At 34.4% G+C, this 14251-nt stretch overlaps 1 protein-coding gene across 15 annotated transcripts in view; it reads right to left on the bottom strand.

Annotated features, from left to right (window-relative positions):
- FBXO36 (F-box protein 36) overlaps positions 1-14251 on the bottom strand; it is a 31984-nt gene that overhangs the window by 5530 nt on the left and 12203 nt on the right. For 7 of the 15 annotated variants that reach the window (XM_075761091.1, XM_075761089.1, XM_075761094.1 and 4 more), the window contains 2 exons: positions 14198-14248; positions 5005-5113 (listed from right to left, as the gene is read on the bottom strand). In XM_075761091.1, coding sequence (XP_075617206.1) covers positions 5005-5113; positions 14198-14248 — 160 coding nt within the window. Of the gene's footprint in view, positions 1-6; positions 3694-5004; positions 5114-14197; positions 14249-14251 lie in introns of those variants that run through there. The other 8 variants (XM_075761085.1, XM_075761086.1, XM_075761087.1 and 5 more) reach the window with 2 other exon arrangements.

The raw sequence follows: 14251 nt of genomic DNA, 5'->3' as shown, positions 1-14251 counted from the left end.
TGTGATAAAAAAAAAAAACAAAAACCAAACCCAAGAGACAACAGATTTGTTAAAGCCTGAAATTTCTTCCCAATAATCCCACATTATTCAGATACATCTTTAAAAAAAAAATCAGAAAAGTCAGATCAATTTTTTGGATGTTTTCTAGAGAAAATAACGTAAAACATCTTATATTGAACAATAGTAATTTATAGTATATCAATTGATCTTAAGAGTTGCTAGTGATATCCAGGAAGCCTGAGCAGTAAAACAAGGCTTTAATTAAAAAACTGCACATTGTCTTGTATACAGCAAAATCTTGTCTCAGCTGAGGAACATTAAAACAGCAACAAAGCTGAACTGAAACTTGTCCAGATCCATTTGGTCCACTTTTCCACATCCATCTATATTTATTTACATAAAAACTGTGCTATTTACTCAGGAGTAAAACAATTGAAAAAAAGTACTTCAGTCGTAAGCATTGGGGAACATAATGATTGCTCTGACATTAAGAGTCCCTGTAGTTCTGCCTCTTATCTGATGTAGGTACAATTAAACTACTAAAATGAAATTGAAGAGAGTTCTCTTCTACAGTGACATGATGTTTTTTGACTCATTCACTTTGTGATCCAGTACACCACCAAATTCTTTTTCTATAGATCTGCTACTTAGTGAGCTACTCCCCATCCTGCATTCATACAGTCGATTATTTGTGCTTCAGCATCCAACTTGGAACTTAGCCTTTTGAATTTAACACCATTTCTTCAGATCATTTATCTATTTTATCAAATTGCTACAATCAAAATACTAGTTCATTATAAAACAGGATCCCGAATTCAATTTGAATGATCAGTGGTAAATTTTGGAGCTGCATGTTGTTTCCTAAGATCTGACGACACAAATGCAGTCATCTAGATTCGCAAGGGATTTTTTTTCTTTTTTTTTTTTTTCTTTTCATACAGGGACAGGAACATAAGGATCAAAAGTTTAAATACAAAGCATTTAATGAATTACTACTTTTTGTATTATGAAATTATTCTAATGCATCCAAAATGGGGAAGGAGGGGGGTTGTTGTTTTGGGGATTTTTTCTTTCGGTTTGTTTTTTTAACCAACCAGAGTCTATATTCTCATATATGTTAAAGGCACAAAAGGAGAGAGAAACAGAATCATGGAAGTTGAAACTCTACTGACGATAGGCAGTAAGTGCATCCAATTTTGATGCGGCAGTTTTCCTTCCAAAATATTTTGTAAGATGAGTTACAGAACTAAAGCTTTTGTGAATACATTTGAGAGAGTTTTCCAAATTACACAATTTCACTGTTAAGATGTTAAGATTTTTTCTTATCTTTTTGTTCCAAATATTCCTAAGGTAATTAGATGGAAGCTATCGCCTTATCTGCCTTCATGTCTTTGGGTAGATGGCCCAATCCTTTTCAAAGTTTCTTTTTCGTTGCTATGTCATACTGCATGTGCAAACAGTTTGCTGTTGGTTCTTACTTGCTTTTTTGCTTTCTAAGCATCTCAGTTCTATATAGTTGGTAATTTTCCTCAAATTCCTTATGCAAGTACAAAAAATGATCTACAGAGTCAACTAAAAATTGTCTGGCTAATCTAATTCAAGCTGGTATGTAAGAATGATCCACATATTCACACACTAGGAATGACGATAATGTTTGTAGTGTGCATCTACTTCATGTTGAATGATTAAGCAGGCTACACATGAATACTTGCTGCTCCTTGAGTTTTTCTTGAAATTTTTTTATTTCTAGAAATAATAATGTGACCTGGTTTGGCTATTTTAAAATATATTTTAAAAATATATTTAGCTGTATTTATCTTGCTTTATAAATGTATCTGTAGCTAATGATGAACTAACTGTGAAAGTATATTGAACTTCAGTTTTTCTGTGACATCTTCATCCTATGAGTGCTGGTTACTACTTGATGACTTGTACTATTTGTTCACTCATCCAAAAACGTAAACAGATCTCTCTTCTCTTGCCCTACATTATCATCAATTAATTTTCTATCTTTGCAAAACCATAATGAAAATCTAGCCATATACAAAATCTTGCTCTTCCCTCTTGGCTCTTTTGAGATTATGAAAAGAAACTAATGATACCTTACCTCACTGTCCAAAAAGAAAACACTTCAAAACAAAGATTACAGCTGTATGGTAGTTAGTATAAATTTACTAAAATGTTAATGTTTATTATAAAATGTTTACTTCCTCAGTTTTCTATTGGATGTTTAAATGCCTGTATGGGCTATTGATAAAATGTTTCATTTGCAGGGGACTCTTCTTCCTATGCCCATTAGAAATAATTTAAGCTTTTTTTTTTTTTTTTTAAGCAATTTTTCTCTAAAAATCTCCGACCATGTGAAAACTGCTAAAATCTTAGGAATGAGAATTAGGAGATAACAACAGGAAATACTAATACTTAATAACAGATAAACATTGCACTGGTAGGGGTGTACCAGTACAAAAAACCATTATTTAGCAGAAAACCATGGGTCTGGGTGAGGAATCTTTTATTTGAACTGTCATTTGGCAAAAAATTCAGTAAGGATAACTAGAATATTATTCTAGTATATGTATTTGTGGAGAATTATGGAAAAAAAAATAATATCTGCGAATATTTAGAAGAGCAGCAAAGCTCCTCTTAACAGGAGGTGAGAAGGAGGTGTAAAAACATCTGATTGTGTGGAACAGCAAGAGCTATGGACAGAAATAATATCAATATAACAATGCAACTTCTCACAAACATAGTAATTTGTATTTGTAATACTCGTATTTATGTTAACATTTTTCTGAAACAAAAAAGACACAACAAAAACCCCAAACCCCCCACTTTTATTTTATATTACAATTTTACTAAAGCCCAGAGGGAAAACCCCATATATGATTTTAAAGATAATTTTAGACGGAGGAAGAATGACTAAGTGTTAGGAAAGAATGGCAACTGTGGCTTTCAATACTTCCTATAGGATGGGAAACCTCTGAACTACCAATAACACTTTTCAAGAAAAAGTTTGATTCATAACCTATGGAAAACACACGCTATTGTACCCAGGTGATGTAAAACAGATGTTTTATTGTGACATTATATTAATATCAAATGCCACAGGAAAATCTTACAGTATAAACAATGAGGAAAAAAAACCAAGCTAAAATCCTCACCAATATATATTCACATATCAAATCTACTTTTACGAGGTAAATAAAAAAATAAATTGAAATTAAATTTTGAAAATAAAAAACACTAAAACCTATTGCTAAAATTCAGCTATAAATTCTATGTAATTCTTGGCAAAAAGTATAGAAGACTACTTCTTTGAAAGCTCAAGTTTATAAAAATGGATAATCAATTTTGTCAAATTAAAATGCGGTGCTACTCTTTGCCGCAACTCATGGAGCGACTATAAACACCTACTGCAAAAAAGCATAGCATATTTAATGATTCTCTGAGTGCTGGCCAAATTCAACAGGCAGTCCATTTTCTATTGGTTCATGATACATTCATGCTCCTTCTAGTCAAAACAAGTAGTAATAACTGGAATTAAAGATTTGTTTTGTTACAAACTGTGAGTGCTGATTGAAACTTTTTCCATGGTTTGTGCATATATCATCCAGTCTCTTGAGCTCAGAGTGTGCAGGCTTTCCATCCATGCAGCACTAACAGCAGTCTCTTGCAGTCTCCTTACCCAGCTGCCTAAGGAAGTGTTATTATTTCAATCAAATTCACTTGAAATTGGTCAGTTGCAAAAGTCATAATGGGGATTAGAAACACAAACCTAAACATAGAAATGCAGATCACATTAACTCACCAGGGCCAAAAATCTCTTCATTGTGCTGTAGGAAGTGTTAGATTTTAATAAGCAAAGTGTAGGAAATGTGTTGGTCTTATTTCAGACCCTAAATGCAGATACACTCAAGTTTACTCTTGAAAACAGGTATATTCTCCTGAGGTAAGTTTTGCCCTGTCCCCTACCACTGGGGAGATTGATATACTTTGGAAAGCAAACCTCCTCTGCCTAGGTGTAAATAAGATGACATTGATAAGCCGTTGATGAGGAAAACAGGACATTTGGAAATGATGTCCTTCAAGTTCATCATAAAAATAGGATAAATATGAAGTCACATCTGTAACTAAATTTTTTTATGTCTGTATATAACTCAGAATACAAAAAGCTATAAAAGCCTCAGATCTCAATCCAGTCCCTGCAGGTGCAGTTATGAAGTTCTCCATTTTCAGACCAGATCATAGCTCAGACCTCACCTATTCGCTGCAGTTTCTGAATTAATGTGTCTGGCTTAGTATTTTCAGGGAATCTTTTCCTCTGTGAGCCATGACCAACCATATCTTGTGACATGACATCTCTTAAAACTAATTAATTACTGAGAACTGAGATTATAAAAAGACGCAGAGCAATAACTACATAGTCCCATGGAACTTTGGGAAAAAGCATTATTTCAGAAGTTCTCAGTGGCCAGTCTATCTATCAGGCCAGTTGGAACACAGCTCTATAAATCTACTTTTTGAGGTTTATTTAGTGACATTCCCACTGCCTTTCTTTTTGTGACTGTATGCTCCTAAAGTCAAGCTGTACTTGTATAATCCTAAGTACCTGTTGCACTTGGTGTTACTTAATTTAACTCAGATTGGGAATCCAGATGGCCCACGACATGGCCATAAAACCAAATGTCCTGGAACAAAGCATTATAAAGACTGAGTTATTAGCAATAAAAATACTGCTTTCTGGCCTATTTTTGTTGCTAATGCTTCTGTTATTGTCTTATAATGAAACTCTCAATGTTGCTGGGATTTATCCTATATTTAAAGTTACTGTCATGTCTTTTTGTTTTTCCAGTATTCATACATTAATTTATATTAACAAATTCATATAAAAAAAGCCTGTTAGCCAAAGCAATAACATCATTAACGAAAGCTATTACAGATCAATATTTCTAGATTATTCCATTATATGCCACAGCAAATTTGTAATTATTATTGTCATCTTACTATGAAGAGATGAATCATCCAAAAAGTCCTCCTGGGATTCTTTAATTTCTCCAGGTCTTGATTCACGAAATTCATTCCTAAGTGAGATTTTCCACCACCTAAAAATTACCTACAATTGTGGAAGAAGAAAAAGAAAAAAGGAAGAAGAAATGAATATCCAGTATCATGAGATAAACATATTGCTAAGATTCAGGACTCTGGTTGTGTAAATATTACTCCATTCCCAAAACAAAGTTATCATAAGACATCAGACCATGGTTACATTACCAGTGGCCCTACAACATGCTTCAAAGGACAATAAACATCCCATAATGCACCTAGACAAGAATGAAATGTTTTTACATACAAAGAAAATGTTCCCAACCCCTGCGTACAAATTGCTTGTAGAAATTAAAACACATTTAGTGACATCTCAACTTGCAAAACTATAAACATTCTCTTTCTGTTTTCATTTAGTTGCAGAAGCACAATTCATCAGGCATTAAGTTATGTGGTTAAGTAGAAATACCCATTCAATGCTCAGGCATTCAAACGCGACAGTATTAGAAGTTAAACTGTCATTTTAAGATTTTGTTAAAATTAAAACTAATAGGACAGTTCAAAGTTCAGCCCTTAGACTGTCTGAAAACTCTGGAAAAAGCTCTCCAGAAGTCCACATTCAACTCACATTTTCAGAGTTAGAGAAAGAAAAGACAGCCTGCATTACAAAGCATGCAACTGAGACAAAAGTTTAATATGAATAGTAAATTGTGTAGCTATGAAATGATGGAGAACAAGTGGCTCTGGCTATCAGTAATTTTCCCAGAGTTCTCTTAAAACATTACATATGTGCTTGAACAGCGTGTCACCTTTTAATAGTGACTTTTGTTTTGTTGCTTTCACAGGTGGCTCTACAGGAGAGGAGAGTCAGAATCATGTCTCTTCCTTCACACAAGTTGTTAGCAAAGATCACACTCCAAGCCAGAAGTAGGATTCAGTTGCTGTTGTAGGCAAGGTTAAAAAAATATCTTGTAATATTACTAATATTAATCTGGGTTTTTTCCCTTCCATTTCACTGAGAAAAGTGAGAATTTTACATTGTTATCTGTGTATGTGGATTCCTGACACATCAAGTGATAAAACTGACAAATGAGAATATTAGTGAGGTGTACATCTATAAACATACACATGTGTATACAAAAAAATACACTCCATAGAGTTTTATTTTTTCTAGTGGCCTGTAGAAAAGGAAAATTAAAAGCAAGCCTTGAGTTAACTGTCAGTAAGTCACAGAAGACTACTCACATATACTGACTGAACAACACAGAGTTAAATTTACTATTACAAATCTTAGATCTGACAACAGTGGTTTACACCTCTCAAGGTGAAATTTAACTTTAGATCTCTCTGGTATTTCAGTGTCAAAATGTAGACTTTAAAGTTGATTTTTAATGTTAGATTTTAAAGTATTTGTAACTCCTGATGAGATGCATTCACTTTTATCATTAATTTTCAAATTAAAGCTTAGACTCCAAACAATCTGCTAGGGCAGGCCCATACCAATAATTTTTGTATTTCTCAGCTCTTGCGCGTATCCTGTTTTTATCTCGTGTACAGCAATTGCAAACAAGTTTGAATAAAGGCTGAACATCTACATCTGAATGTCAAATATAGCTAACTAAACTTATCATTTTGATGTTTATTGTGGCTAATATATCATTATATAGGGTAATTGGAATTACTAAATTATATTTCTGACAGCATACATACAAAATAGCTTTGATTAACTCTCAGACATGTCTGCAATACTCTGTAAAATAACCTTTGCTATGTGAATAAAAGAAAAACCATGCTGCTCAGTTGCATAAGTTCATCCTATTTCACAATTACACACACAATCTTTATTCATCTGCAGTGAGAGTCACCTCTTTGAAGGGGAAAAAACCCCATTCATCCAATCTGCATTCTAGAATTTAATATATGAAAAATAAATTACACCACTGAAACATTTTATAATAGCAGAGTTAACATTTCTATAGAGTACATGCACAGTATAGACCACCACAGTGCTAAAATAACACCACTTAATATACTACTGGTAATATGAGGATTCAATGCAAAAGACTTTATAAACCACTTGTCATTCTGTTTTGGTGATGATCTTACTACCTGGGAAGGCCTCAGAACAAGTATGTTTGTAGCCCAGCGTGGGGATAACTGGACAATGAATGCTGAACTGTACTGTACTTCCAAAAGCTCTTTTTATCTCCAGCAACGGAGGGAGAATCAGCATGTGAGGCTAACTCCATTCTTATTTGTGGAAAACATGAGGCGAGAACAAGGTCAGAAGAAAACTGATATGCAAATAGAGAAAGAAAAGACATCTTTCCACATGCTCCTCAGCTTGCATACCCTTCAAAATGGTATGCAAGAATACAGTATATTATAGGGGGAAAAAAATCATTATTAAAGGAGAAAAGAAACCTGGTTAATATGCTTTCTCTCAGCCTTTTCATGTTACTGTTGGAAGTGACATTTCTTAAAAAAAAAAAGCAAACAAAGTTTCTCAGTATGGAAATGCCAAGTGTAACTGAAAAAGAAAATAGCCACCTGCCCCCAAAACCACTTATCAAAATGATTAATGATGACTGCTGCTTTTCAAATTTTGAACTTTAATACCTAGAACATTCTTCAGATAAATTTCCTGTGTAACCTTACAGATTTACTTATACACAAATCCAGAAGTGTAATTCTTAAAAAAGCAGAACTATGTTGCACAACAGATTATAATGTGTTGTGATCTGTTATAAAATACATTAATAAATACTTTTCAGTGTGGGATATATAGTACAATAAAACTAAGTGTATACAGAGCAGATGCTCACCCAAATTCTGCACTGGTGTAAGCAAGACAAACTTTTCACAGTAAGTATTCTATATATTTTTTTTGTTTAGTATTTTGTGGGTATGAGAGTATTTCTCTGTAACATAAGTTTATGCATACACAGGTGTACAAGAACATATTTAATCCAAACACTAGAGTGTGCATATATGTGTATGGACTCTTGAGTAAGATTTTATCTTTATACAATTCAACCAACCCTAAGATGTAACACTAAGTCAATGATCTACAAATGAAACACGTCTCCTATTTTTAAAGCAATTACAGTAGATGTTTTAACATGGTTATAAACATTTACTTTCGTGTGTATTGTTGTACAATTATAAAGTCCAAAGCATTTTAATACTAAATTCAAAAACTTAAAAAAAATTACAGAAATACATATTTCAGTAATCTCTCCTCCTCTTAATTGCTATACTAGGAAGCACACTGCAACAGAACTTTCTGCCAGAATGGGAAAATCGGGTCAACATGCAGAGGCACAGGAAAAGTAATATATACAAGTAATTATATTAAATGCCACTGTGTATTTTCTAAACATTACTCTTTGATTTACAGTGGAACAAACTGTCAATAGTGCTATTCCACCTAAAAACTTCCTTATGTACAAATACCCAGGACAAACTACAGTTACCTTGGTAATTTGTTAGCACACGGTTATTTCAAAGAAATAGATTGCATAGATTTTGTAATACCTATACTTTTGCATATATTAAAAAGATGAAGAATGGAAAGTATTATAAGTTCATCCTGGTTGCCATGGACACTTTTCATTCTTCATGTTATTTGGAGGTGCAAGTGTTAAAGCAATTCACTACCACACTGCTTATTCCATTGGCATTTCTTCATGAAAAAAGAGAGGGGATGACAGGATGAGCAGAACCAAATCTAAACAGCAACAACCAGCCAAGATTTTGGATAAAAAGTCATAGTGATTTTTTTAAACAAATAAAACAACTAAAATATTTAAGCAAAAATTAGCAACAGATAAACTATTTAGGAAGTATTTATTGTAAAAATTAATCTGGACTGCAGATTACAAGAAGCATAGTACTATTTACATTGTATGAGAAAATAATATTTGAAGTTTGTCTATGGTGAGCTATCTTTTAAGGATGCTGGGCTCAACGTTCCCTTAATTTAATCTATTTCAGAAGTTACAGAACTGAAGTCTCACATGACAGACTCAGAGTGTTTAATGAGAAACCTGGGGGAAGCTGAAGAAAGACAGTGTGACTTGTGAAGCCCTGTTATAAAGGCACATATGAGAAACTGTTTCCTTCTCCAATATACATTTTTACGATTTCAAACCTCTCCAGACTCAGCTTCTGCTTTGCTTTTTAATTTCTCAGATTATAGGTTATTTGGAGATTAATCTTTCCTGGTTTTCTCTTGTTTACTTTAAATAGTTAAACATTCATTAGAAGAAGGTGGTGACTCTGGAATCTAGCAAATAGCGCTTGCTGAGATTTAGATCTAGATTCAAATATTTTCCTCAGTCCCAGGTGAGTGGCCTAAATCCCCAGTCTTTCTTTTTGGTCTTGGATTTGTCACTGCAGTCCAAGCTCTCATTCCCCTCTGCAGTGAAGGAGGCATTGTGTCTTCTACCAAAAAAAGCAGTCACATTCTCAGTTAGTCTTAGTGACTTTACCTCTACTGAATCCCTTCTCTCAGGCTGTTTTATCCCATATTCTATTCCTTTTCCACAGATTTAAAAAGAAATAAATAATTAAATCTCTGCTTTTGGCTGGGTTTTGTGGAATGAAGGAGACTGTAAAAATTTCTGTTGCCTTACTATTTGATTTCAAAATTAGAGTATTCAAATGCTTCTGTCCCTCATTTTATCTCATTTTCTCTTGCAGAATATTGTTGCATTTTTGCTACAATTTCAAATAAATCTATTATTTTTAAAGCATTCCATTTTCATGCACTTCAGTATAAAAACCACCCATTTCACCATCACATAAATCTTTACAAAATAAAGGCGGAATAAATATTAGCATTACTGAAACATCTTCAAGGAGATAATAGTAAGATAGATGTTTCTAAAGCTATGATCTGTATACCTACATATCTTTCAGTTAATTCATTGCTTGAAGCCAGTATCAGCTAATCTGTTGCCTAAGAGTTCGTAAACCTAAGCTCAATTTCCACACCATGAAGTCAAATGCCTTCACTAGATAACTTTTTTTAAATTCTGAAATTAATTAGCACAGCGCAAAGTTTACCTGCTTCCTTCATCTTTCCTGTCCTTGTTAATGTAGATGCAGTTTTACTTATGAAAAAGCACTTCTCCTGTCATAGCTTTTTCTGCTCTTATTCTAATAGCCACATCTAATTAAGAAGCTGATACTATAGTACTATGAAGTTTTTCATGCAGTTGCAGCTACATCCACACTACAGCTTTGACTGCATAAGCAATAAAGGAAAATGTAAATAGGACAATAGAAATCTTTAGGCTTAGACAGACCTACGCTCATTTTGCAAGTGAATGAAGCTTAGGCTTCTAGGTCACTTTAAAAAAATGCAAAAGAGGTACTGTAACATTTTACTCACTTTTCACCAAGAGGCAGCCATGTATTATAGCTAAAATACATAACCAAGTAGCACCAACAATGCACAGGTATTTGCAAAAGAACTAAAATAAAATGTTAAATAACTTTATAACAAGCTAGAGTGAGGCTGTCCTTATGCATTGACACTGATGCAGCTAAAGCAAATGCTATTGATCCCTATGGGATAAGCTGTTGAAGAACAGTAACACACATGGGCAGTTGTTTCATGTAAGGCTACTAATGGCATATTGTGATTAACTTACAAGCAAGAATGCAGATCTTCTGGAACTGAAGAATCTGCTATGTCTCATTTTTTCCTCCTGCCTCCAAAACCAGTTAGATTCTTGGCAATGAAAAGATAGCCTTTGTTTAAATATTCCCACTGTGCCTTCATACAGCATAACAAGCAACATATAGGTATCTCAGAAGATGTTGTGAAACAGCTAAAAAAATTGATAGTTCCAGAGATGACATTTAACAAATATTACCACATATTCATACCGTGATCTTGGCACAGTTCCATAGCAACTTTTTTTCTAGTAATTTCCTCACTGTCTCTACACAAAAGAAAATGGCAGTCACTCTCATGTTTAAGGTAGTTAATGATAGCTACACAAAAATCTTGCAAAAATTAAGAAGATCTTTCATATCCATTGCTTGCAGTAAGTTTTTTGGGTTTTTTTGGTAGCAGAACCTCAGCCCTACAATCAGAGAGGCATCTTTTGCCAGTTTTATGAAATTCCATCAACATCTCAATCCGCGAACAGATGTTTCTCTTCTGTGGCTGACTACTTGATTTTTCAGAGTGTTGCTATCACGCTGTATGGAGCTTTTTGGCAAGTATGATCACCTCAAGGATACTTACCTGAAAATCCAAACTTTCGCCCAACCATGCTTCTATAATATGTAAGGATGAAAGGTAAATGCTCAGCTGGCTATTTCAGTCCTTTGTAAATATAGGCATATGGAGAAAAGCCAGCAGAAGATGAGGATGGATGGCCTACTGTACACCATCATTACCTCACGGTGTTTAGCTAGACCTAGAGTGTAAAAAGAAGCATTCACGTGGAATTCACTGTCCATCAGGAAAAACAGTTATTTCCAGTTTCCTTATTCCATGTAAGAGTAAGATTTAAAAAACAAAACCCAAACAAAACTCTTAATATATAGTTTTAAGTCTGCCTTATTTTGGAGACTTTGGGTTGCTGTAATAAACGTCAGAGCTGAAAAGCAGTTGCAATCAATGGATATTGGTGTGAAAATAGTTGTAACTGAAGGGGATAAAATACAGTAAGTTAAACAACCTAACCAGCAAGACCACTCTCCCTCCTAATTACACTGCATCAATAGAAAGATTTAATACGTTCACCAATTAAAGTAAATCTCCAACTGTGCTAGGCTAGTGAGGAGGCAAGCTTTTATTGCTGCTATACAGTCACTTCTTAAATATTCTTTTACTTTCTGACTGACTACTCAGGGACAATGTCCCACCAGTCCTCTGACTAATTAAGTAGTATTAGTACTGTTACTTGTATATATCTGTGCCTCCTGCCATTTATAACTGGTTTCTGTTAAAAAAAGAAATCAGCACTCTAAAGTTTTAGATAGTAATCAATAAATACAAGTGTACATAAATATGGATGTTAATATTTGTGTAAGAAAAATAGTTCTTGTAAGTTAGCAGCAATTTAAAGAGAAGACTGGTTTATCTGGATTAAATGACCATCTTCAAAGTTCACCATTATTTCTTCTTCTTGATATAATGAAATTCACATGTAATAAAACACTTCAGTTTATTGAAGTATATAGAATACATTTGAGTTAAAATTAGAACATTTGTAATGCACTTAAAACTGAAGACCCACTTAAATTAGTTTTAGAGTAAATCTGAAGGCAGTGAGGAATAGTCACATAATGCTGTTAAGGTACAACCCGTATGAACTGCAGACCTGCATATTTCTTTGGAAAGATCTAGAAAGTAATAATGCCTCCCTAGCCTTTATGGTTTGCAGAATGTAACAAACCACCTGCGCTACACCCATTGCAACTGTTTTCTTTAACAAACATCCAGTGGGCCTAGTTACAAACTCCAGAAACTATTTCATAGCTACTACAATACATCGCACATTTCCCATGGTCTTGGAGAAAGATGCATTCAAGAAGGGTTGTGTGATACGAAGTTTTAAATCATACAGAGAGATGGAAGCACCAAAGAAAACGGAGTTGATTGTTATGATTGCTTTGAATTTTTTTTTCCTTTTTCTTTTTTTTTTTGTTTTTAAATAAAGTCTTTATGTTACTTTGCTATGATTGGCCAAAGGAGATTATTTTAGGAGTCTTGATTTGGTTAATATGCAAGAATGTGAACAGTGTTCACTAGCAAATACAGCCTGGCAGAATGAACTACGCTGGTTTCGGGGGGGGGGGGGGGGGGGGGGGTGTGGGGGTGTGTGGGGGGGGTGTGCAATAATACCCAAGCACCTCAAAACTGCTGGCAGGTTTTGATGTGCTCCATTGGATAAGAAGGTAAAATGGACTATCAAGAGGCTGCAGTTAATGAAGCCTTCATTTATTTAGGGTTTCCAGAAGTCTTTGAAGGAAAACTTTCTAGGAGTAAGAACAAAAAATGAACCATATCTGAGTGCAAGAGTTGACCAAACTGAAATTAAACTAAGCCCATGCACTGATGCCATTCCACATTTCAGGCATGCACAATACAGAATCAAAGAGGTACTAGTCGCTGCCTGTTATGTCTGTGAAATTGGATGCTTTTTGCTTGTCTTCTGGCAAATTATTGCCTTTTTTTGAAATTTAAATTAGGGCTTACAACACCCATGCTTCATTTGACACTTGCTACACAATTCGATGTTTGCATTTGCTATATAGTACAGGAAGTTATACACATTACTATTTTGTCTACACTGATCAGATCACATCTGCACAGGATAGTAGTTTTCTTCTCATGTGCACTCACAAGGGAAAAAAAAGTTAGGTGTCTCTGGCATTTATTAGACATAGTCCATTTTTCAATCTTTATATGGGATGTCCAATTCAGATATACCAAAGAGTCTGAAGTGCAAAACCTAACATGCAGTGCTAAAGAAACTGTTCTACAAGGGAAAAAACAAATTCTCCCAGACCATCAGGTTGAAATTTGGGACAATAGTGTGTACTTGAAAGTTTGTGCAGATTCTTCTCAGGTTCACAATAATCATTGTGCAAGCCCACGTACTTCCCTCCCCTACATCTGCATTGGTTTTGGGCAAAAAAATAAATTACTATTACTAGCAAGAAAAGACAAAACAATTTTGTTAGCAAACAAAAGTAAAACAGTGACGGCAGTACAGTACAACTGTAAAGACAATGGCACATGGAAAGAAAGATGAGTTTCTGGTGTCAATGCAAACTGTTTTGTGAGTTGCTATTAACAAATATTTCAAGTGCATGGAGAAGAGGTAAGAAATATCACAATTCCAAAATTTCCTATGTAGCAACTACAAAGATGTTCACTTTCCCCCACTTCACTCATACTCAGAAACATCAACCCACTTAAGCTATGGGATTAGCTCTGTGTGTGTGACTACCAAAGCCTTCCACTTAAAGTACCTGAAAAACATTTCAGTAAAATAAAGGAGGAAGATGGAATAAAAAGCTTGGAAAAAAAATTTGTCTTTTCCTTTGGGGAATGCAGTAGTTATGTTTGAGCAGGAAATCTGCTGCCTCACCATGATCTCTTCCCTTCCTCTCAGTTACATACCTGGTTTATTCCTATGTTAGTATCTTTCTTCATTGGTTTTCCTAGAGCTTGCTG

The sequence above is a fragment of the Balearica regulorum genome, chromosome 9, assembly GCF_011004875.1.
Source record: "Balearica regulorum gibbericeps isolate bBalReg1 chromosome 9, bBalReg1.pri, whole genome shotgun sequence".
Lineage (NCBI taxonomy): Eukaryota > Metazoa > Chordata > Aves > Gruiformes > Gruidae > Balearica > Balearica regulorum.
Note: the sequence above shows the minus strand (reverse complement) of the source record. Positions and strands in the feature narration are given on the sequence as shown.